The following is a 23,723-nucleotide window of genomic DNA, read 5'->3' on the forward strand; positions in this document are numbered from 1 at the left end:
ATCACGTTGCCTCCACCATGTTTTACAGAGGATGTGGTGTGCCTTGGATCATGTGCCGTTCCCTTTCTTCTCCAAACTTTTTTCTTCCCATCATTCTGGTACAGGTTGATCTTGGTCTCATCTGTCCATAGAATACTTTTCCAGAACTGGGCTGGCTTCTTGAGGTGTTTTTCGGCAAATTTAACTCTGGCCTGTCTATTTTTGGAATTGATGAATGGTTTGCATCTAGATGTGAACCCTTTGTATTTACTTTCATGGAGTCTTCTCTTTACTGTTGACTTAGAGACAGATACACCTACTTCCCTGAGAGTGTTCTGGACTTCAGTTGATGTTGTGAACGGGTTCTTCTTCACCACAGAAAGTATGCGGCGATCATCCACCACCGTTGTCTTCCGTGGACGCCCAGGCCTTTTTGAGTTCCCAAGCTCACCAGTGAATTCCTTTTTTCTCAGAATGTACCCAACTGTTGATTTTGCTACTCCAAGCATGTCTGCTATCTCTCTGATGGATTTTTTCTTTTTTTTCAGCCTCAGGATGTTCTGCTTCACCTCAATTGAGAGTTCCTTTGACCACATGTTGTCTGGTCACTAGAAACTTGAAATTTGACACGGGCATTGAATATGTCATAAATAGGAAAAGCTAATGGGTCCCAACTCGATTATTCAATTCTATGCGCAAAAGAATTAGCGTCCAAATTTTACGTACGGAATGTCATTTTCTCACATAGAAACTTGAAATTTGGCACGGGCATTGATTATGCTATAAATAGGAAAAGTTAATGGGTCCCAAGACGATTATTCAATTCTAAGCGCAAAACAATTAGCGTCCAAATTTTACGTACGGAATCTAATTCTCTCACTTCCTGATATATATAAATGAATGTCTGTCTGTCTGTCCTTTATGCATTACTACACCATTCATCCAATTGCCATGAGACTTTGGGAAGTTGCTGAGTACACTCCTGGGAAGATTATAGGCATAGTACAACTATCCTACGATAGGTGGCGCGCGTACGAGCATCGTCGACAGTTATGCCCCCCAGACAAAGATCGTTTGATTTCCATCTCAAGCACGAAAGCAAAAGGCATTACGAGCAACGGGATGAGTGTTCAACTACAAAATGATGCATCCGCCGAACATTTCGCAAGACAATTGCTGGATATTGTGAATGCTAAGGTAACAAGAAAGCTGTGCTGTGATTGGTTGCTATTTCTTATACTGCTGAGGTAACATGAAAGCTGCGCTGTGATTGGTGGCTACTTCTTATACTACTGAGGTTGCATGAAAGCTGTGCTGCGATTCGTTGTTATATATTATACCACTGAGGTAACATGAAAGCTGCGCTGTGATTGGTTGCTATATATAATACCGCAGAGGTAACATGAAAGCTGCGCTGTGATTGGTTGCTATTTTTTATATTGCTGAGGCAGAATAAAAGTTGCGCTGTGATTGGTTATTTCTCTTACTGCTGAGGTAACATGAAAGCTGCGCTCTGATTGGTTGTTATATTTTATACTGCTAAGGTAACATGAAAGCTGCGCTGTGATTGGTTGTTATATATTATACCACTGAGGTAACATGAAAGCTGTGCTGTGATTGGTTATCTAGATATATAAAAACGAATGAATGTATGTCTGTCTGTGCAGCAACGCGCGACGGGTAAGCTAGTGTTATATAAAATATCGTTACATCAGGAAAATAAAATTCATAGCAGGTGGGAAAAGTGTGCTGTCATGATGGATTCGTCACCGAGACAGAATGAATTCCCTAAAGGAATAAATGGATCACCGAGGGAACCACTAAACAATAAATAAAATTTAACCTTTATTAGTGAAAATTAAAATGAAATATTTTTATATATCTAAAAGGGCGTGATCAATCCTTTGTAAGTAACGTGCCTGTCACGGTCAGTCGGCACCTGACGTGTGGCGTGATACCTTGGGCATTTGTAATGGATAGAACCACTATATAGTGTATTCTTATTAAATGTCTTGAGCTATATACAACAAAAGATAGACACCAGTGTATATGCTCCAGTAGAGATAATAGTGCTCATATCACCATCTCTCCGTTCAAATACTGGTGCCACAGTATAAAGGACAAGAACAGGAGATGTGTGCCCCTTGTAGTGAACCGGTGGTAGAGATTCGTGGTCAATATACCATACACAAGGCTTTGATACACATGATTGTACTCATAACACCGTATCGTCGTACTGACAATTATGTCTCAATATCAAGGGCAAAAACGAATGATGGATATCCCTTATGATATACTAATGGATAGAAACTTCTAGTGAATATAGCAAGCACAATTATCATTGGATGATGCAGACAAAAAAGTCAGCTGTCCAAGGTATAGCTAAATATGGTGTAACCTTGATAGCTGAGATATACTGCTATCAGTGTAAGTGCACCATAGCTGCTGCTGAGTGCTTCTTCTTATTTCGTTTTTATTGGTTTTATTGAAGAGGCACTGACTATTTATAACTTGCTACAGTGGTTTAAAAAGAACCAACTATATGCAGGTTATAAGTGACTGCAAGAAGACCCAATAAAGAAGGCAGGACTGATTTATAGTCCACAAAGGAATGCCTAATAATTGGTCTACTATGTAGTACTGGGACCCGTATGGATAGCACAAACAGAGCCAGTGTCAGAGGCAGGACTAATGGTACTAAGTCCAAAAAACCACCTGACGCTTGGTCTATTAGTCAACTGTTTTACCCACTAAGTAGCACAGTGGTAAAGTGACCCTATTCTGATAGAAATACCATCAACGCGTTTCAACAGACCTATAACAAATAGGCTGTATCATCAGGATGGTCTACTCAAATGCAATCTCAAGATGAAGAGATTGCATAACAAATTCAGCTAAGTGTAGAGGCAGTCATTGATGTATAAGACTGCGCTATTAGATCAGCTGTGTTAACGGGTAGCGATGTGAACAGCCTGACCGGCTGTATAGAAATGAGCAGCGATGGTCCGTAGCCCGATGACAGGGCTTAAAAGGACCAAGCCACACCCCCCTGTGTGGGGGCTCGTCCTCGCTCAGCCAATCTGCTACAATTCCTCACCCGACACTTGTCTAACCGGGATCTCGCGATAGCGGAGGTCCCACGCATGCGCAGAGCCACACAGCGCTCGATGATGCCAACCAACGCCAACCACAGAGGCAGAAGACGCAGCGGCATCAGGACACTTATGCAGATCCAGCGCACGTCGTGTACAGGGGGTAGCGAGGTGCATTCAAGCCCCTTACAGGATGATAAGTATTAAGGTGTAAAATAAATGTGACAGTAGGAAATGAATAAATCAGCTGTATAAGACCCACGTCTGCAGTATTTAAACATATCAGAGGCATATACTAGTGCATTAGAGAAGGTAAGTATAACTGTATAAGACCCATGTCTGCAGTATTTAAACATATCAGAGGCATATACTAGTGCATTGGAGAAGGTAAGTATAACTGTATGAGACCCATGTCTGCAGTATTTAAACTTATCAGAGGCATACAATAGTGCATAGGAGAAGGTAGGTATCACAGTGTGTAGGTAGTAATAAATTCAGTTACTACCAGCATGGTGGAGTAAATTCAGGACGTAGAACAAATGTATCTCAGACATTCTGTTAGTGCAACGACCTCTTGGTAATAAAACCACTATGTTATGGGTATATATGATATTATATTGGATTACTACACCACTAACAAAACTCTCATAAACCATGTCAGTTATGACAATAAACCCACCTTTACACATATCCACCTTATGCCATGGTGCAATTATATAAATGCGGTGAATGATAACTGATCATTTAGACCCTTCGGACTACAACAGTCCAATCGGTGAATCCACCGGGTCTCCTTTTGTAGCAACATTTTATCTATGTTGCCTCTTCTTCCATTCGGCCTGATGATCTCAACTCCCTGAAACTGGATGCAATCTGGGTTATTATTATGTACATCCCGCACATGTTCAGCCAGACTTGTCTTATCTCCCCGATTGACATTCCCAATATGTTCAAGTACACGTCTACGTAATTGGCGGATGGTTTTGCCTACGTAGTCTAGTGGGCACGGACAGGTAGCCTTGTATATAACACCACTGGACCTGCAGTTTATAAAGTCCTTTATTTGGTATGTCATGCCCGTTACAGAGCTAGAAAAGTTACCACCCCGTTTTATGTACTTGCATGCCTTACATCCTGTGCACCTGAATGTACCTTTAGGGAGATCAGAACCAAGCCATGTCTTTGTAGATGTCTGTACAGAAAAGTGGCTATGGACTAATCGATCCCTCAGATTGCGTCCCCGTTTGTAGGTGATCAGGGGTTTATTCGGGAGATGTTCCACAATGTCTGAGTCTTTGCACAGTATATGCCAGTATTTGTTCAAAATCTGTCTGACTTCATTAGACTGATCGTCATAAGTACCAATAATACGGATCTTTGCATCACCATCAACTTTCTTTCTTGGTCTCAGACAGTCTTCCCGTTTTAGACTCTTAGTGTAGATGTTGGCTTTTTCTACTACCTCCGCAGGATAGCCTCGATTGGTGAACCTTTGACTCATCTCACGGGATTTAGTCACGAAGTCGTTGTCAGAGGAACAGTTACGCCGCGTGCGAATTAACTGTCCCTTTGGTATGCCGCATTTAAGGGAGGTAGGATGATGACTCTCCCAGTGTAAAAGAGTGTTGGTTGCTGTCGCTTTTCGAAATATAGATGTTTGCAAAGATCCGTTAGGCATCTTGGTTATGGCGAGGTCCAAGAATGTAATTTTAGAAGGGTCAATTTCGGCCGTGAAGTACAGTCCTAGATCATTGGTGTTCAAATTATTGACGAACCTATGAAAGTCATCAATTTCACCTGTCCAGAGGATGAGCACATCGTCAATAAATCGGACCCAAAGATCGATAAATGGGGTCCAATTTTCATTGTTCTCACTAAACACGGTGGTCTCCTCCCACCAGCCCAGGTACAGATTGGCATAGCTGGGGGCACACGGGCTCCCCATAGCCGTGCCCCTGAGCTGGTGGAAGTACCTCCCCTCGAAGAGGAAGTAATTTTTCGTGAGAACAAAGGACAACAAAGTCATTAACAAATTGTTGTGTTGTTTCAAATGTGTGCCCTTCTGGTTCAGGTAATATTCTACGGCTTTAAGTCCCCCACTATGAGGTATCGAACTGTACAAGGCCTCAACATCGAGGCTTGCCAGTTTCGTATTCGGGGATAGGACAATGTCCTCCAATTTTTTGAGGACATCCGTTGTGTCCTTAATATAAGCCGGTAGTGATTCAACAAATGGTCTTAATGCAACGTCTAGGTACGTACTAATTCCTTGAGTCAAGCTCTCATTGCCTGCTACAATAGGCCGGCCTTTTACCGGAGTCAGACCTTTATGGATCTTAGGTAAACCGTAGAATGTCGCTATTTGAGGTGTAGGCGAGAATAAATATTGAAATTCTTTGTCATCAATCAAGTCATCCATTTTTGCTTGCATCAAGATATTTCTGAGCTCAATAAGAAAGGTGTCAGTAGGGTCCTCCTTCAGTATCTGATAGTTGGATTTATCCAATAATATCCGGAGGCACATTGCCCTATAGGCATCACGGTCCATCAATACTATATTGCCCCCCTTATCAGAGGGCTTAATAATTATAGTTTCATCCTTCTCAAGCTTTTGGAGAGCCATTTTTTCGCCAAAGGTAAGGTTTTGATGCTTAAATTTCTTCTCTTTGGACAGCCTCTCAAGATCCTCAGTCACCATAGTTTCAAAGATCTCTATATACGGAGAATCCGCAGACGGGGGTAAGCTCGTATTTTTTGGTTTCAAATTGGTGAATGGGCCCTTGCTAGGATCTCTCATGTTCTCGTTCTCCAGGGCTTCCAAGGCTAAAATGGCTTCCAGGTCCTGATGGTCCAGACCTAGCTCTGTGCATTTTTTTCGGTCACGAATGGCAAAATGTTTCTTCCATCGCAATTTCCTCAAAAATAGTGCGATGTCTTTTGTCCATTCAAACAAACAAAATTTGCTCGTGGGGATGAACGATAAACCTTTCTTAATTACAGATTCTTCTTGCCTTGTCAAATTCCTGGATGACAGATTTATGACTTGTAACTCATTCTCATTAGTGGTTCGAGCAGCGACACTCTCAGCATCATCCCCGACAGGCATTGGGGACGTAACTAAGTCTGATGGTATGATGGCATTCCCATCAAGCCCCGGTTCCGTGTCATATAGTGGGTAATGGGTTGCCCTAAAAAATGACTCTCGGTACTATTACCTCTGCCTCTTCCTCTTGTTCTCATTCTCTGGCCTCCTCTGCCCCTTCTTCTATCACCATGATGGACTCACGGAAAAGGAATTAGTGGGTAAGACCAATTCTGTATTTTCCATTTAGTCTATCCTGACAGAACTTCTGGAGGTAATGGCAGATTGGAAACCGGTTTAGGGAGGGATCACAACCTACAGGGCTTTTCTCCCGAAAGCCGTATCCTTACCAGACTAAGTCTTAACGATAATGTTTAGAAAAAGTGTGGAGACTAGTCCATGTGGCCGCTCTACATATCTGCTCCCTCGAGCATTCAGCCCTCTCAGCCAATGAAAACGCAAGAGACCTAGTGGAATGGGCTTTAATCCCCTCTGGGGGGGCTCAAGTTCTTAAATATACAAGCCTCTCTGTTGCACATCTTGATCCACCTAGCAATAGCATTTTTGGTGGCCACCTTCCCCTTGTTTTGGCCCCGAAATTGAATAAAAAGACTCTCAGATCTCCTAAAGGATTGTGATATCTATACCTATATACACATATAGCTCATCACAGTTCGTCTAACATCCAGGTTATGTAGCATTTCCTCCTTACGGTTTTTAAAGTTTTGACAGAAAGAGGGTAATATAATCTCTTGCTCTCTATAAAAAGATGATACAATTCTAGGATCAAAAGAGGGTTATTGTTAAAATTATATGGTCCTCTAAAAAAGTTTAAGAAATTGTTCTTTACACAGTAGGGCAGTCCTAGCAGTGGTGATTGTCATAAGGTAGACTGTCTTTTTAGAGTTATTTCATCAATGGTTTCAAAAGGGGTATTACAAATACTATCTAGGATTGTATTTAGGTACCCAAGGAGGGTCTATTTTCCTGATGAATGTTTTTTTTCCCTTCAGCCCCTTTTTAAAAAAAAAACAAAAAAACCCAAAACTTTTAACCCACTTACGTTCTACAAAGTGGGTGTCAAAAAAGGCACTAAGAGCTGCCACGTGTACTCTCAGTATTCTAGTCCCTTTTGTAGAAACTCCAGTATTTTGTTATAATTTGGGTTCTCAAAATCCATATTTTCACTACTATCCTGTTTCCTTGAAAATAAGACAGTGTCATATTAATTTTTGCTCCCAAAGATGCGCTAGGTCTTATTTTCAGGGGATGCATTTTTTTCCATGAAGAATTCACATTTATTGTTGAACAAAAAGAATGATTATATACTGTACAGTAGTTGTCATCACAAACCAGCATAACCAGACAAACTGTGAATCCTATCAAGAATTTCTTGTTACTACTATTATTTCCATGTACACAGTGTCTGGATACTGTAACAATCACCCCCTAAAGAATCAAAGTGACACACTGGTTGCCTGACTCACATACAGGGCCACAAAAAATAAGGGCTGTAAAATTCCTGGCTCCCACACACTGTCTGGAGACTGTAACGATCACCCACAGCAGTTCCTGGACCACGTGTACAGCAGGGACCGTATTGCAGCTTCTGGCCACCAGGGGGAGCTCATCACAGCAGACTCAAACAGCAGGGACAGAGCTAGGTCTTACTTTTGTGGCAGGCTTTATATTTAGCACTTCAGCAAAACCTCTACTAGGTCTCATTTTCAGGGGATGTTTTATTTTTGGGGAACACTGTACTAATAAGTCTTTTAGCCAATGTGGCATAAATTTTAGATGCTACCTTTTTCCTACTAGCCATACGAGTATCCACAACTGCCCCCGATAGCCCCTGGTTTCCTAATCCCTCCCCCTCAGTAACCAGGCCGTCAGTTGTAACTGGCGAATGTTAGAGCAGTTTACTGGGCCCTGCATGAGCAGATCCTCTCTGCATAGTAGACGAATCGGGCCCTGAACTGCCAGACTCAGAATCAGGATACCACGACCTTTTGCGCCACTGTGGAGCGATAAATATGAGCTTTATTCTGCTGCCTCTGATTTTTTTTGAAGAGCCCGAGCTATCAGAGGTAGGGCAGGAAAAGCATAAGCCAGTGACAGTTCCCATCTTTGAGCTAATGCATCCAACCCTCTGAGTTGTCCTGCTGGTATTTCCAGGGAGGCAAACAGATCCATCTGTGGTTTTCCCCACTGGGCTACTAGCTGGTTGAACACCTCAGTATTGAGACCACTCCCCCGGGTCGAGTTCCTGCCTGCTGAGATAGACCGCCGTTATGGACTGAAGATTGTCCTCTGGCCAGAAAAAAAAAAAAGTTCTTTGTCAGCTTCTGTAGGTGTCGGTGCCTGGTCTCTCCCTGATAACGAACAAAGGAGACAGTTGTCGTATTATCAGAATATATTCAGACATGCTGAAAAATTGTTTGTCCTACTTGAGACCCCCAACCTGATTTACTTGCATCGGTGGTTATCAAAAGCAAAAGGATGCTCGTGCCCCTGTAATTCCTTGCTCAGGTTATTGGATAGAGTCCACCAGGTCAATGACCTCTTAGTTAGTGGGCATAACTTAATATTTTTATCTAGGGATATCCATCCCACTTGGACAGAACCTCCCTTTGGAGGGGCCTAGAATGTGCTAGAGCCCATGGCACCATGGTTATGCACGCAGTCATTTCCCCCAGAATTTGCATTGCTTATCTAATAGGTAAAAAGCTTTTATTTTTAAATCTCTTAACCAACTCCATCATCTGCTTCTTTTTTTCCTGCGGAAGGGATGATGAGCCTGAACCTGTATCCAACAGTACCCCAAGGAATACTTTTTTTAGTGTCCGGGGTTGGACTTGATTTTTTGTAATTTATTATCCACCCCAGACCTGACAAAAGTTCTATCATCTGGGTCAGATCAGTTGACATGGTAGGTTTATCATCTGCAATAATTAACAGATCATCCAGGTATGGGACAATATTAACCCCTGATGTGAGCTATTGGCTCTATCAGTATTTTGGAAAATAAATGCAGGGCACGCCAGACCAAAAGGCAGACAAACTGAAAATGGTAAATGTCTGTGTCCATTTGAAGAGCAAACCTAATGTATTTTTGGTAAGTTTGATGGACTGGTATATGGTAGTTTGCATCCTTTAAATCCAAGGTACATGAGAGGCTGTTCTGCTTTATCAGAGGTATAGTAGATTCATTGGTTTCCATTTTAAAATTTCCTATTATTGAGACTTAAGATTTATTATTATTCTGGAGGACCCGTTTAGCTTGATAACTATAAAAATTTTTGAATAGTAATCTTTTCCCTTTTCACTAAAAAAGGAACTGGCATTATTGCACCTATCCGTAAAAGGTCCTTCACCCTTTGTCGTAATTTTTGCTGGAAATTTATGTACTGATTAGTTGTAATCCCAAATTTCCCAGGTGGTAGTGAGTAAAATTCTATCCTATAAACCTGCTGGATTATTCGCAGTACCCATGCATTATCAGAAAGTGTCCATTTCCCATAGTATAGGAGCCATCTGCCTCCCACTGGCTGTTTGACTTCAGAGGATATTTGGAGCAGGAATGGTAATGGAAGGGTTTTACCTTTCCTTCCCTTAGGATAAGTCTATCTGCCTGATTTTCCTTTCCCTCTGGTTTGTCTCTGCGGGTAGCTAGGTCTGTATGAGAGAAGAGTGTCTCTTGGTCTAAACTCTCTGGGTAGTCCCTTCCCTTTCCCCGCTTTTTCCAGGATTTTATTCAGTTTGTCACCAAATAAATATTCACCTGAAAGGGGATGTTGCATCCTCTCTCCATGCTTTCAGCCATAATGCCTTACTAGAGGCACTATTCAAACTTGCATTTCTTACAGCAATCCTGAGGGATTCTACGGATGCATCCGCCAAGAAACCTGTGACTTTTTTAAGTAAAGGGATACCCTTGCATATCTCTTCCCTGGAGGTTCTTTGTTTTAGACTGTCTTCAAGTCTTGTGAGCAAGAGAAACATAGCTCTGGCCACGGATGTGGCTGCAATATTAGCCTCTATCAGGGTAGATATGGCTTCCCATGATCTCCTGAGTACAAATAGAAAGAAAAATCCTCAGCGCTCAAACCATGCAAGAAAGCATGAGCGCTGAGGATTTTTCTTTCTATTTGTATTTGTTTTTTCTCCCTCATTTCATATGATTGGAGTCTCCTTCAGCTGCTCTCTCATACATTTATGAGATTCTCCAAGCATTCATGATTACCCGCTACCTTCTGGATCAAAAACCCTTCATCTACACCGACTCCATCTTCGAATTACCTTTCTAGTGAGTGCTATCCACTACTTCCAAAACATGATCTCTTAAGTTATAGGTCTGCTTTTTAGTCCATAGGATCCCATAGTTGAGAGGAGTTCCCAAATGAAAGGGAGGTATTTCTGGTTGGTTTAGCCACAGTTGAATGTACTTTAGGTATTTCACTCCAAAGGTTTGTCTCCTCTGGATTAAATAGGAGTCTCTCTTTGAACTCTCTTTAGAAAGTTACCCTGTTCTCGATCTTTTCCCACTCATCTGTTACAAGCTTCTTCAGTGTGTAATTTATAGGAAAGGCAGTTCTAGGTCTAGATCCAAGTCCCCAAAACATCTTTTTCTAAATCGAACTGGGCTCCTGGTCTGCATCCGTGCAGATCACGTGACGGATTTGCTCAGTAAAGAATACGGACAAAAGTTATGACTTTGAATGTATTGCAAAACAGTGAAAGCAGTTTCGGAACACGACTTAAAAAGAATAAAGTATCACACATCTATTATACAGTGCGAACTTATACTCTACGCTGTACAGGTATTGTGATAGTTCACAATGCTTCCTGTTCCCAGTGGGGCTCACAGTCTCAATTTCCTAACTAAATTCCGTAAGAAGCCCATTAGCGTATCATTAAAGCATGTCTGTCGTGTACTTTTTGGGATACCAACTGAATATACTGGCAGATGTCCGATTATGTGGAGAACATATTGTCACCCTTATTGTGTTTCACTGCATCTCCATTCTCCAGTTATAGCCCATCACTTCTGCCTTGCGCTATATGCAAATTAGAGGTGCACCATCTGATGGGTGGGTCAGCTCTGTCTACTCTCCCTACCCATTGATATAAAAATCATGCCTATTCAATGCTTTACCCACTGGAGATGTTATACATTCCACCATCACCACGCTTGCGCCGTACTTAGGGAGCACGCGCATGCTCTGTGACTCTTTCCCGGCTTGACTGACATCATGCGCAGTCATCAGTATGGCGCAAGCGAGGTGATAGAACGCATGACATCTCCAACAGCCGGCGCTGGAGACATCGTGAAGCATTGAATGAGCATGGTTTTATATCAGTGGATGGGGAGAAATCTGAACCGCAGACAGAGCTAGCCCACCCATTGGATAGAGCACGTCTAGTTTACATACAGTACGTTATTTCTGCCGCGTGCTGTATCTGGAGAGTAGAGATGCAGTGAAACCATGAAGGTAACAATATGTCCTTCATATTATATTGGACATCTGCCAGTATATATAGTTGATAGCCCAAAAAGTATATGACAGACTTACTTTAAGTCATTAGAGTACGACATTTTAAATACAGTTAACATCTTGGAAAAAAGTGAGCAATGAATGGAAAAATATTAATTTCCATTCACAAAATGCATATTTGCTTGATGCATTTTACCAAAAACACAACCTGCTTAAGCCCAAATAAAGTAACTGCAGTGATCCATGTATTGCCATTCCTTGGAGAGTTTTAAAAATGCAATGCAAAACCCTGTGTGTTAAAGCTGCAAGGCCGATTTTGGCATTACAGAAATAAAAAGGCCACTGTACAACTATATACAACTCCGATTCCCAAAAAGTGGAGATGCTGTGTAAAATGTAAATAAGTGTTAAAAAATGAAGAATGTAATCTAACTATATTTTAATCACAGTAGAACACATATGACAAGGGGAAAGGGAGAGATTTTTCTATTTAAAAAAAAAAAGGAAAAAAAAAACCTAAACACTTTTCCAGGCTTTTGTTAATCCTGTCCCAAATTTTTTGAGATGTAAGTGGTACTACAGAAAATAAGACAGATGGAAAAATACCTCTACAGCGCCATCTATTGGATGGCAGCATTCCTTCAATTCAAAGTGACCTTAAAACAAGTCCTCAATGATTGGCAATATTAAACCAAGCTAGAGATCATGCACAGACAGGCTGTTTCGGGTGCTTGCCCCTCATCAGTGTGCAGTAAAATTTTAAATCACATGACTGTATTAAAAAAAAAAAAAAGCATGTTAGAGAGGCAGAGTTTCTCAGAAGGAAGGAAGGTCAGAGGTTCACCAATCTGTGAAAAACTGCTTTTAAAAATGGTGGAACTATTTCAGAAAAACGTTCAACGTAAAATTGCAAAGACTTTGAATATCCCACCATCTACAGTATATATCATCATCATCAAAAGATTCAGTAAATCTGCAGAACTTCATGTGCACAAGATATAAGGCAGACCGTCAATATTGGATGCTTGAGATCTACAGACCCTCTGGTGCAACTGCAATAAAAACAGACATGATTCTGCAGTGCAAATCACTGCATGGGCTCAGGAATACTTTCAGAAATCATTGTCTGAGCACAGGTCACCGGGCAATCCACAAATGCTAGTTAACCCCTTAGTGACTAAGCCTATTTGAGCCTTAATGACCAGGCCAATTTTTGGAAGTCTGACATGTCACTTTAACATAGAATAACTTCGGAAAAGTTTTCCATATCCAAGTAATTCTGACATTGTTTGTTTGCTACATATTGTACTTCATTTAGGTGGTAAACACAGATATTTTTGGTATAACTTACCGTAAAATCTCTTTCTCGTCGCGTTCATTGGGGGCCACAGCCTAGACCATGGGATATAGCCACTGCCCTAGGAGGCTAAAAGTGTTAGCTCCTCCCCCCTGGCTATATCCCCCCTGCAGGCACTCAGCTAATGTCTGTCTGCAAGCAGTAGGAAGCCAGTGGGAGTAAAATTATACATATTATGTTTTATACATACCAAAATACATATTTTTGGCGTAATTTTCTGCCAAAAAATGACCGAAGAACAGAAAGTTCCAGCAACCGCTTAAATAAACAAGGGGTGGGTGCTGTGGCCCCCAATGAACGCGACGAGAAAGATTTTACGGTAAGTTATACCAAAAATATCTTTCTCGTCCGTATCATTGGGGGCCACAGCCTAGACCATGGGACGTCCACAAGCAGTCCCGAAAACAATATATTGGGTGGGCATTCAAAGTTCGGCCGTGCGGTCAAGCGACCGCCGCCTGCAAGATCTTCCGGCCAAGAGCGGCGTCAGATGATGCGGCTATGTGGACCTTGTAAAACTTTGAGAACGTATGTAAGGAAGTCCAGGTGGCTGCCTTACACACCTGAAGGGCTGAGGCTCCGTGACGGACTGCCCAGGAAGCCCCTACCGCCCGTGTGGAGTGGGCCGTAACCCGAAATGGCGGCGAGCGTCCTGAGGTGCGATACGCCTCTATCAGGGACCTTATCCATTTCGATAGGGTGACTTTTGAGGCCGCCGAGCCCCTTCGGGCCCCTTCCGGAATAATGAAGAGGGTGTCGGTCTTCCGAAATTCCTTTGTTCTTTTCACATAGATCCTCAGCGCCCTTACTACGTCCAGGTGATGCAGCATTTTTTCCTTTTTGTGTACTGGTGCTGGACAAAAAGGCGGCAAGACAATTTCTTCAGTAATGTGAAACTGCAAGAGTACTTTTGGTAGAAACTCGGGTGATGGTCTTAGTACTGCTTTGTCCTGGTGGAAGGTCATATATGGCGTCTGTATGGACAAGGCCGCCAGCTCCGAGATCCTACGAATCGACGTGATAGCGACGAGAAATACCACCTTCCAGGTCAGTAGTCTCATAGAAATCTCCTTCAGCGGCTCAAACGGCTGGTCCATCATAGTGTCCAACACGAGATTAAGATCCCAAGTTTGGACCGGGGGTTTAAACGGGGGTGTCGTATGGGCGACTCCTTGCAGGACTGTACGTACAGCCATCCTATTTGCGATTGGCTTTTGAAACAGTACCGTTAGTGCCGAGACCTGTCCCCTTAGCGAGCCTACCCTTAATCCTACTTCGAGGCCTGATTGTAGGAATGCAAGAATTCTGGCCACCGAAAATTGCATCGGTTGTACCCGCCTCTCCTCACACCAGGTGAAGAAGCGCTTCCATACTCTATAATAAATCGCCGACGAGGCTGGTTTCCTGGCCCGTATCATTGTCTGAATGACCTTCTCTGAATAACCTTTTTTTTCTCTCAACACCTCGGTCTCAACGGCCAGGCCGTCAAACGTAGAGACCTGGAATCCGGGTGTAGAAAAGGCCCCTGGGATAGCAGGTCTCTTTGGTCCGGAAGGTGCCACGGTGTGTCGGACAGCATTTCTATGATGGTCGCGTACCAGCTTCTTCTTGGCCAGTCTGGCGCTATTAATATCGCTGGTCGCCCTTCCTGCTTGATTTTCCCTAGGATCCTCGGTATGAGAGGGATTGGCGGAAATACGTATAGAAGTTTGTATTCCCCCCACGGAATGGTCAGTGCGTCTGTTGCCGCTGCTTGTGGATCCCGCGCTCGGGTCACAAACGGACGCACTTTGTAGTTTAGTCGGGACGCCATGAGGTCCACGTCTGGTGTGCCCCATTTCAGGCATATCATCCGAAAAACTTCTGGGTGCAGCCCCCATTCGCCGGGATCTACTCTTTCCCGGCTTAGGTAATCCGCCACACAGTTTTCTACTCTGGGAATGTAGACTGCGGATATCGAGCTCAGATGCTTCTCCGCCCACGTTAGTATGTATGCTACCTCGCTCATTACTGACGCGCTCCGTGTGCCTCCTTGCCGGTTGATATAGGCCACCGCTGTGGTGTTGTCCGTCTGGATGCGTACATTTTTCCTCTTGAGGCTGGACCCGAAGTGTCGGAGAGTCCGGTAGATGGCCCGCTATTCTAGGTTGTTTATATGCAGCCTCGTTTCTCTTTGAGACCAAACACCTTGAACAGACTGGTCTCTCAGTGTTCCGCCCCAACCCAAAAGGCTGGCATCTGTCGTCAACACTATCCATCGACTTGGGCCCAAAGGCCGTCCCGCCTGAAGCCTCCCAGGTTTCAGCCATCACTTCAGCGCCCCTTGGACTTGGAGTTATCCGGATTCGCTGTTCCAGGGTCAGTCGGGACCCATTCCAGCGTGACAATATCAGGTGTTGTAGTCTCCTTGACCGGAACTGGGCGAAGGGGACCGCCTCGAATGCTGCCACCATCTGGCCCAGGATAGCCATGCAGTGTCTGATGGTTAGCGGTTTCCCTTGCATTAGGGACCGGATACCCTACAGGAGCTTGTCTACCTTTGCTTGAGGTAGTAGGACCCGGTGCTGGCTGGTGTCGAATATCATGCCTAAAAACCCCAAGCGTTGTGTTGGTATTAGGCACGACTTCTCGCGGTTCACTATCCAGCCGAATTCTTCTAGAGTTTTCATTGTGACGCGTAGACTTCTGATGTTGCCGTCCCGCGACGGTGCTTTTATTAGTACATCGTCCAGGTATGGAATGGCCGATATACCCTCCGCATGGAGTAGCGCCATCACTGCTGCTAGTACCTTCGTAAACACTCTTGGAGAAGTCGACAGGCCGAATGGTAGCGCCGTAAATTGAAAATGCCTTCCCTGTGTCTCGAAACGAAGGAATTTTTGATGTGTTTCCCGAATCGGGATATGGAGATAAGCGTCCTTGATATCTACCGAGAACAGGAATTCCCCCGGCTGCATGGAGGTTATCACGGACTGGATTGACTCCATCCGGAAAGGTTTTGTTCTGATGAATTGATTCAACCTCCTTAAAGGGGTTGTCCCGAGGCAGCAAGTGGGTCTATACACTTCTGTATGGCCATAATAATGCACTTTGTAATGTACATTGTGCATTAATTATGAGCCTTACAGAAGTTATAAAAAGTTTTATACTTACCTGCTCCGTTGCTAGCGTCCTCGTCTCCATGGAGCCGACTAATTTTTGGCCTCCGATGGCCAAATTAGCCGCGCTTGCGCAGTCCGGGTCTTCAGCAGTCTTCTATGGAGCCGCTCGTGCCAGAGAGCGGCTCCGTGTAGCTCCGCCCCGTCACGTGCCGATTCCAGCCAATCAGGAGGCTGGAATCGGCAGTGGACCGCACAGAAGAGCTGCGGTCCACGAAGGTAGAAGATCCCGGCGGCCATCTTCAGCAGGTGAGTATGAAGACGCCGGACCGCCGGGATTCAGGTAAGCGCTGTGCGGGTGGTTTTTTTAACCCCTGCATCGGGGTTGTCTCGCGCCGAACGGGGGGGGGGGGGGTTAAAAAAAAAAAAAAACCGTTTCGGCGCGGGACATCTCCTTTAAATCCAGAACCGGCCTCACTCTGCCGTCCTTCTTGGGTACAAGAAAGAGATTCGAATAGAACCCTTGCCTCTCCTGTGCCCCCGGCACCGGTTTCACAACCCCTTGTGCCAGGAGATTCTGCACTGCCTGCTGTAGGTCGGCTACTCCTTCCAGGGTGGTAGGCACTCTGGACCTGCAGAACGAATTCCATGGGAGAGTCGTGAATTCGATGACGTACCCGGATGTCACAATCTCCTGTACCCACTTGTCGCTCACGCGCCTCCCCCATGTCTCCCAAAATTGGGAGAGCCTGCCCCCCACCCTGGTGACACTGGGTGGGGGCAGTGTCTCATGCCGCTCTCTTCGATCCCGCCGTTTTGGATGTTCCGGGTCGGCATCGCCACGCTTGTCTTGTTTTGAAAGAGGGGACCTTCTTTGCGTCCGTCGGGGTTCTCGTAGGTTGGGACCACTGCCCTGACCCTGGGCGGGACGAAAAACGCCGAAAGGACCAAAAATATGGTTTCCTTTTTAATGGGACCTTCTCCTTTCTTGCCGGCATTTGTTGTAATGACGTGCTCTTGCCGCCTGTGGCGTCTTTTATCAGGTCATCTAGTTTAGGTCCAAATAGCCTATTTCCTTCGAATGGCAACTTTGTTAGAGCCATCTTGGATGCTGTATCGGCTGACCAGCTCTTCAGCCAGAGAGTTCTCCTTGCCGCGACCGATGCAGCTGACGCCCGAGCCACGAACTTGGCTGCGTCTAGTTCCGCTGCGCATACAAACTTGTTTGCCTGTATGACATTGTCTGTCAGTTCGAGCAACTCACTCGGTGGAGCGCCTGCTACAATGTCTCTCCGTAGCTCTTTGGCCCAGGCTATGGACGCCTTACTGACCCATGCGGCCGCAAAAATCGGCTGCAAGGCAGTGCCTGTGGCTTGAAACACTGTTTTCACCAATGTATCCAGCTTCCTGTCTTGAGGATTAGCCAGAGTTGCTACTTCGGCTGTTGGCAATGCTGTGCTTCTAGATAGTCGAGACACTGGCGGGTCGACTACCGGAGGTACCGCCCAACCCTTTTTCAGACCCCCTGGGAATGGGTATGTAATTTCCCAAGTTTTCCCGGGTTGCCTAAATTTTTTGTCCGGGTTCTGCCATTCTTTGTTAAGGACCTCCGAAAAATCCTGATGGTCTGGAAAGACCTGTCGTGATCTCTTCTGCCGTCTAAATGACACCGTGGAAGGAGCCATCTCTACTGGTTCCTCCATTACTTGGAGGGTTTCCCTTACGGATATTACCAGGCTGTCCATTAGACTGGCTAGGCGCGACACCTGTTCCTAGTCTAGCTCCGAAGCCGAGGAGCCCGCAGAGTGGTCGTAGTCTTCAGACCCACTGCTCTCGCCTGCCGTTTGGGCCGTGTCCTGAGACGCCCGTGAGCACGATGCTCGAGGGGAATCATGGCGAGCCCGGGCCTGTCTCGCAGAGTACCGCGACCGTGAAGAATGCCTAATCTGTGGTAAGTATGCACGGACTCCCTGGACCCATGAGAGTCTCTGGATCGTCTGGACTTGGAGGGTCTAGACGACCTCCTTGTGTGGCGCGATCTACGGGGAGCGTCCTCGCTGCTAGGGGACCTCCTTCTTTTGCGTGCCCTCCCTCGTGCATATTCCGAGGAGGACGCGTCTGAGCTGGGCTCTAACCGGCGTAAAATCGCCGCAGAGGATGTGGCCAAACCAGAAACTGCAGCGGCCAGGGACCTTGCCCATTGGGGTTCGGGCCCTGGCTCCACAGGGGCAGCGGGGGGCACCGGGGTCCCTGGAGTAGCGCGTGTCGTGGCACATCTAGCGCAGCGGGGGTCGACTTGACCGCAAGCAAACTTAACGCTGCAGGTAGTGCAAGCGTAATGCTTCACCCTCCCCTTGGCCGGGCTGGAACCCTCTGATCTAGGGTCAGACATGGCAAATGAAACCAATCTCCAGGTAGCGGGGAAGCTACTTACTGTTACAGGAGTACCTGCAGGGGGGACAGGGGAGGGTGAGGTGAAAAACACCGCGAAGTGCCTGCCTTGGGCAGGGCTTACCCGGTCTAGCAGCTGTTTTGCGGTTCCCCCGGTCCAGCTGGAGCCTCTGGTCCTGACGCTTGGATGCTGTCGGGAGTCGACGTGGGTCCACCACACGGCCTCGCAGCGTTGGTGACCCGGCAGGTGTTGTGGCAGGGACTGCGTTGTTACGGCTGCTGGTGCCCGAGACAGGAGGTGCTGCTGCTGTCCGGGTGCTTTCTCTATAGCAGAAGAAAAACTGCAGGGCTGGATGGCTGCTGTGTGCTCTGAGAGCTGCGCAGTGCTGGGCTCAGAAGTGCAGGCAGGACGAGGCGTCTAGCTGCTGAGAGCGGCCAGTCCTCTATCTGGCTGCCCCTTTTAAACTTGCCGCGGTCGGAGGGGGCGTGGCCTGCCCCGGAAGCACGTCTGCGACCCGGAAGTGATGCTACCCGGCCGAGACGACGGCGCTCCGCCCCCCGGAAGTGGCCTGCCGGCCGGCGCCCCGGCGTCCTGCAACCTGCCTCGCTTCTGCCCCTGTCCGGGAGAGCTGCTGCCGCTGCTGTCCTGTGCTGCATAAGGTACCCTGCGTTGCCAGGAATGCTGCCGCCGCCACTGCTGTCAGTATGGAGTCCCCAACGGGGTATCTTGTCCATGTTCTGGGGGCCACAGCCTGTCCGCGCGTCGACTGTTCCAGCAGTGCTGCCCCCTATGCGTCACCGTCAGACAGTGCGCTACTCCAGGGAGGGGGAGCCCTATGGCTGGTGGGTAACCGACTCAGATGCGCATTGCATGGTCGGGCCCCTTTTTCTTCGCTGGGTGAGACGCCGCAGTAGTGGTGGAGACACCCCCTGCTGCGTCTCCCCCGGGAGGCCAGTAGAGCCAGGGAAAAGCCCCGACTCCCCGCAAATAGCCACGTCTGCCTCCTAGCAGACACTAAGCTAAAGAGTAATTAGCTGAGTGCCTGCAGGGGGGATATAGCCAGGGGGGAGGAGCTAACACTTTTTTGCTTAGTGTCGCCTCCTAGGGCAGTGGCTATATCCCATGGTCTAGGCCAGTGGTGGCAAACCTATGGCACGTGTGCCAGAGGTGGCACTCAGAGCCTTCCCAGCTGGCACTCGCCACCATCGGCTGCTCACCACATTAGTAAATGCCGCAGCTCCCCTGCTGGTATTCACTCAGCAGCGCTGCTAGAGGTGCTGATCCCAGCCCACACTGATGTCAGTGTGCAGCTGGGATCCTTCTCTCCCCCCCCTCTTCTGATGTCTCCTACTTGGTTCCGCGAGAGCAGGGGAGGGGAGAAGGTGTCCGGCAGCACGTCATTGTGCTCCTGGGATCAGTGGCAGCAACAGCACCAAGCAAAGGAGGTGGGGGGGAAATTTGGGTCTCAAAGGGGAGCGCTATTACTACAGGGGCCACTATTGGATGTCGCTTTTACTACTGCCTACTGTGGGATGTCACTATTACTACTGCCTACTGTGGGATGTCACTATTACTACTGGGGACGCTGTGAGGTGACACTATTACTACTGAGGGCTGCTGTGGGATGTCACTATTACTACTGAGGGCTGCTGTGGGATGTCACTATTACTACTGGGGCACTGTGGGATGTCACTATTACCACTGAAACCACTTTGTGGTGTCACTATTACCGCTGCGGCCGCTGTGCGGGGTCACTAGAACCACTAGAACCGCTCTGGGGTGGGTTACTATTAGCACTGGGGCTGCTCTGGGGGGGTCTACCTTACTGCTGGGGCCGCTCGGGGGGGGGGTTAATATCACTGCTGGGATATGTTTACACGAGGTGGAAATGCTGCAGAATGTCCTTAGCGGAAATTTCCGTGGCAAATTCCACAGCATTTCCACATCCAAAAGTCAAAATGTGCACCCTGTCTATTTTGAAACAGCCTTGTCCTTTTAAGGAGGACAGGGGTAAAAATGAAAGGTCGTGATAAGCCCCGCCCCCTGACATGTTGGCACTTTACAATAAATAAGTGGGTTTTGGGTTGCAGTTTGGGCACTCGGTCTCTAAAAGGTTCGCCATCACTGGTCTAGGCTGTGGCCCCCAATGATACGGACGAGAAATAGACTGATAGAATTTGTGTATGTTTATTAAAAACACCAAAACTGGAAAAATGTTGAAAAAATTATCAATTTTTGACATTTTCAACTGCAATGTCCTATATGTGCAAACATACCGCACAAGTTTTTGATAAGATATACAGTATATACATGCGTATATGCCGACTTATGCTGAAAAAGCCCCCCTCAGCTTATATTCGAGTGCAGGCCCGTGCACCATTTCTTTCAATGGGATCGCCACTGCTGCTGGCGGCCCAATTGAAAGGAATAAGCAGCGTGCAGTGATTTTTGGGGAAGGGCTTTAAATAGAAGCCCATCCCTGAAAAATCATCCCTAACATGTGTAAAAAATAAAACTAAATACTCATCTCTCTGCTGCTGTCGGGGCTCAGGCACATCCAGCCGCTTGGTCCTCTGGCAGTGCAGTGAAGTTCTTTCAGCAGCAGGGATTTAAAATCCCCGCCTGCTGAAAGGGCTGTATCTGATTGGCTGGGAGCTCAGTGAATCACAGGCAGCACTCAGCCATTCATTGAATGACAGCTGATCCGTGAGGGGAAATGAAACGTAAACTTTTTCGAATATCGCGGCCCCCCCTATGACAGTTCCAGGTTGTTGACCAACTCCGGCAGCAGGGAGCTGTCATGTCCACAGCCCCCGTGGCTTTAATCCAAAGGGCCGCCATGTTTTTACGGCCCTATGGATTAAAGCCCAGCCAGTCAGGACGTAAAAATACTATAGTCTGGTCACTAAGGGGTTAAAGCTGTATCATGCAAAGAAGCAGCCATATCTCAACACAAAAAAGAGGACTCCACTGATCAACACTGAAATTGTTACAGGCTTAAAAAGGTCCTAATCTGTAGTATCAGTATGCGTGGGATACAGTTTAAGCTACTGTTACATAAAACTATTATTTTATCCATTTAGTTATAATACAGAACACTAATGCCTCGAAAGTGCGGTAATATAGACAAATTTTGTTATATTTGTGGCGAAGTGACATTTGCCAACCAGAAGAAAAGTATCACTTCTCAAGTGAAGAAGGCATCTTTACTTCGGATGCAAGATTGTCAACCAAAACATGCCTTGTGCCCCGCATATGCGCTGTGCTACATGTACAACACAGCTTTAACAGTGGTTGAATGGCAAAAGACCATCAATGCCATTTGCAGTCCCCATGGTGTGGAGAGAGCCAAGCAACCACACAAATGACTGTTACTTCTGCTTCGTTCCTCCTCTTTCTCTTTCCGCCGGGATAAAAAAAGCAAAAGTCGTCGAGAATACTCTGCCCCAATATTCCGTCTGCATTAAAACCAGTTTCATGGGATATCCAAAATACATGTGTTTCTTATGTGAGTGGGATAGCTGAGCAAGGGAATTACTACTTGTGGAAGAAATGGACTTGCAGCAAAATGTAGCAGTTGGAGAGAAGAATATCCAGCACCCAGCTCTGGTCGAGGCTTACAAAATCCTGTTACCACCCCTTCACATCAAACTAGGTTTGATAAAGAACTTTGTGAAAGCCATGGACCGGACTTCGCCAGCTTTCCGATACCTTGATAAAAAAAATTCCCTCTACTCAGTGAGGCAAAGATTAACCCCTTCAGTGGCAGGTTTATTATTACTATGTCATGCCTCACAGGGCAGGGTTTTTTAAATGAGTCAACAATGCAATTAAAACTCCAGAAGAATTCAGATGACAGCTCAGTGCTCTGCACATTTCAGTACTAGAGCTGTCCACTGAAATCTTCTGGGGTTTAACTGCATGGTCAGTGCAACAAGCCCTGGAGATTTTCCGGGCATGCCACTAAAGGGGTTAAAGAGTGAGTTTTTGTGGGTCCTCAGATTTGAGAGCTCTTCAAAGATGACTGATTCAACAACTTGCTGCAGGGTGATGTGAAACAAGCATGGAATGCGTTTAACCTAGTGTCTACCAACTTTCTTGTGAATGTTAGGGCAGAAAACTACAAGGAACTAGTACAAAACATGCTGATGCAGTATCAGAAACTTGGCTGCAATATGTCTCTAAAGATCCACTTCCTTCATTCCCATCTGGATTTCTTTCCAGACAACTGTGGTATGGTTAGTGATAAACATGGCGAACATTTTCATCAAGATATCTCAACAATGGAACAAAAGATACCACGGAAAATGGTCCACGACCATGGTGGCTGACTACTGATGGACACTCCACACAGAGATGCTTCTGAACAGCTGTTCAAGAGACAGGCAAAGAAATCTAAGACATAGTCTATGACTTGATTTTTTACAGGTATTAACCATAGGCCTATTACTATCGGCATGCATTTCGTGATGTAAACAATTATTGGAGATTCCAAAAAAAAAATAAAGCCAATTTTTCATTTTGACCGTCATATTCGTGTTGAGCACATGAAAATAAGATAATAAATGACTTTTTATTGCAGTAACATGACATTTGTAAAAATTTGATGACCAGTGGGACAGCACTTTAGCTGATGACCTTTTACTCTACATCACCCAACCCGGTATCACTCTGCTTTCCTTGATACAAGATTTTGAGTGATACGGCCATCTATCCAACTTTAAAATAAATTATTCCAAAACAGAAGTTCTAGAAACATATCAGTGTTGCCAGCAGAGGAAAAACATATTTTAGAACATTTCCCTTTTAAAATGGCAACAGAAGATTATTAAATACTTGGGAGTACTTATCCCAACAGACCTTTCTAAATGGTTTCCTTTGAATTATCTGGTCCTTTTGGAATGCACATTAACCCCTTAAGGACCAGGCTGTTTTGCACCTTAAGGACCAGATACTTTAGGGATTTTACCCATGTGGTGATTTAACGGCCCTATATTTTTTCCTTCAGCTACCAAAATTATTTTTGCTGCGTTTTTTTCCGCATGACATATAGGGCTATATTTTTTATATCTTTTTCACTGCCTTTTTTCCCAGTTTTTTTAGTTTTATTAGGGGTTAAAAAAAATTATTTTAAAATTTATAGTTAGTTTTTTTTATTAGTATATTTACGCTAAAATAAAGTCTGGGAATGGATTTCTTATTATCTTTCAGACATTTTAATATATAAT

General features: G+C 45.6%; 1 protein-coding gene across 4 annotated transcripts in view; it reads right to left on the reverse strand.

Moving 5' to 3' along the window:
• Positions 1–23,723, reverse strand: part of TMEM242 (transmembrane protein 242) — a 131,412-nt gene that overhangs the window by 13,999 nt on the left and 93,690 nt on the right. The window contains exon 4 of one of the 4 annotated variants that reach the window (XM_066596082.1): positions 7,988–8,525. The exons of the other annotated variants lie outside the window; for them this stretch is intronic. Coding sequence (XP_066452179.1) covers positions 8,370–8,525 — 156 coding nt within the window. The 3' untranslated portion in view covers positions 7,988–8,369. Of the gene's footprint in view, positions 1–7,987; positions 8,526–23,723 lie in introns of those variants that run through there. 4 annotated transcript variants of the gene reach the window in all.

Source organism: Eleutherodactylus coqui, chromosome 3 (genome assembly GCF_035609145.1).
Source record: "Eleutherodactylus coqui strain aEleCoq1 chromosome 3, aEleCoq1.hap1, whole genome shotgun sequence".
NCBI lineage: Eukaryota > Metazoa > Chordata > Amphibia > Anura > Eleutherodactylidae > Eleutherodactylus > Eleutherodactylus coqui.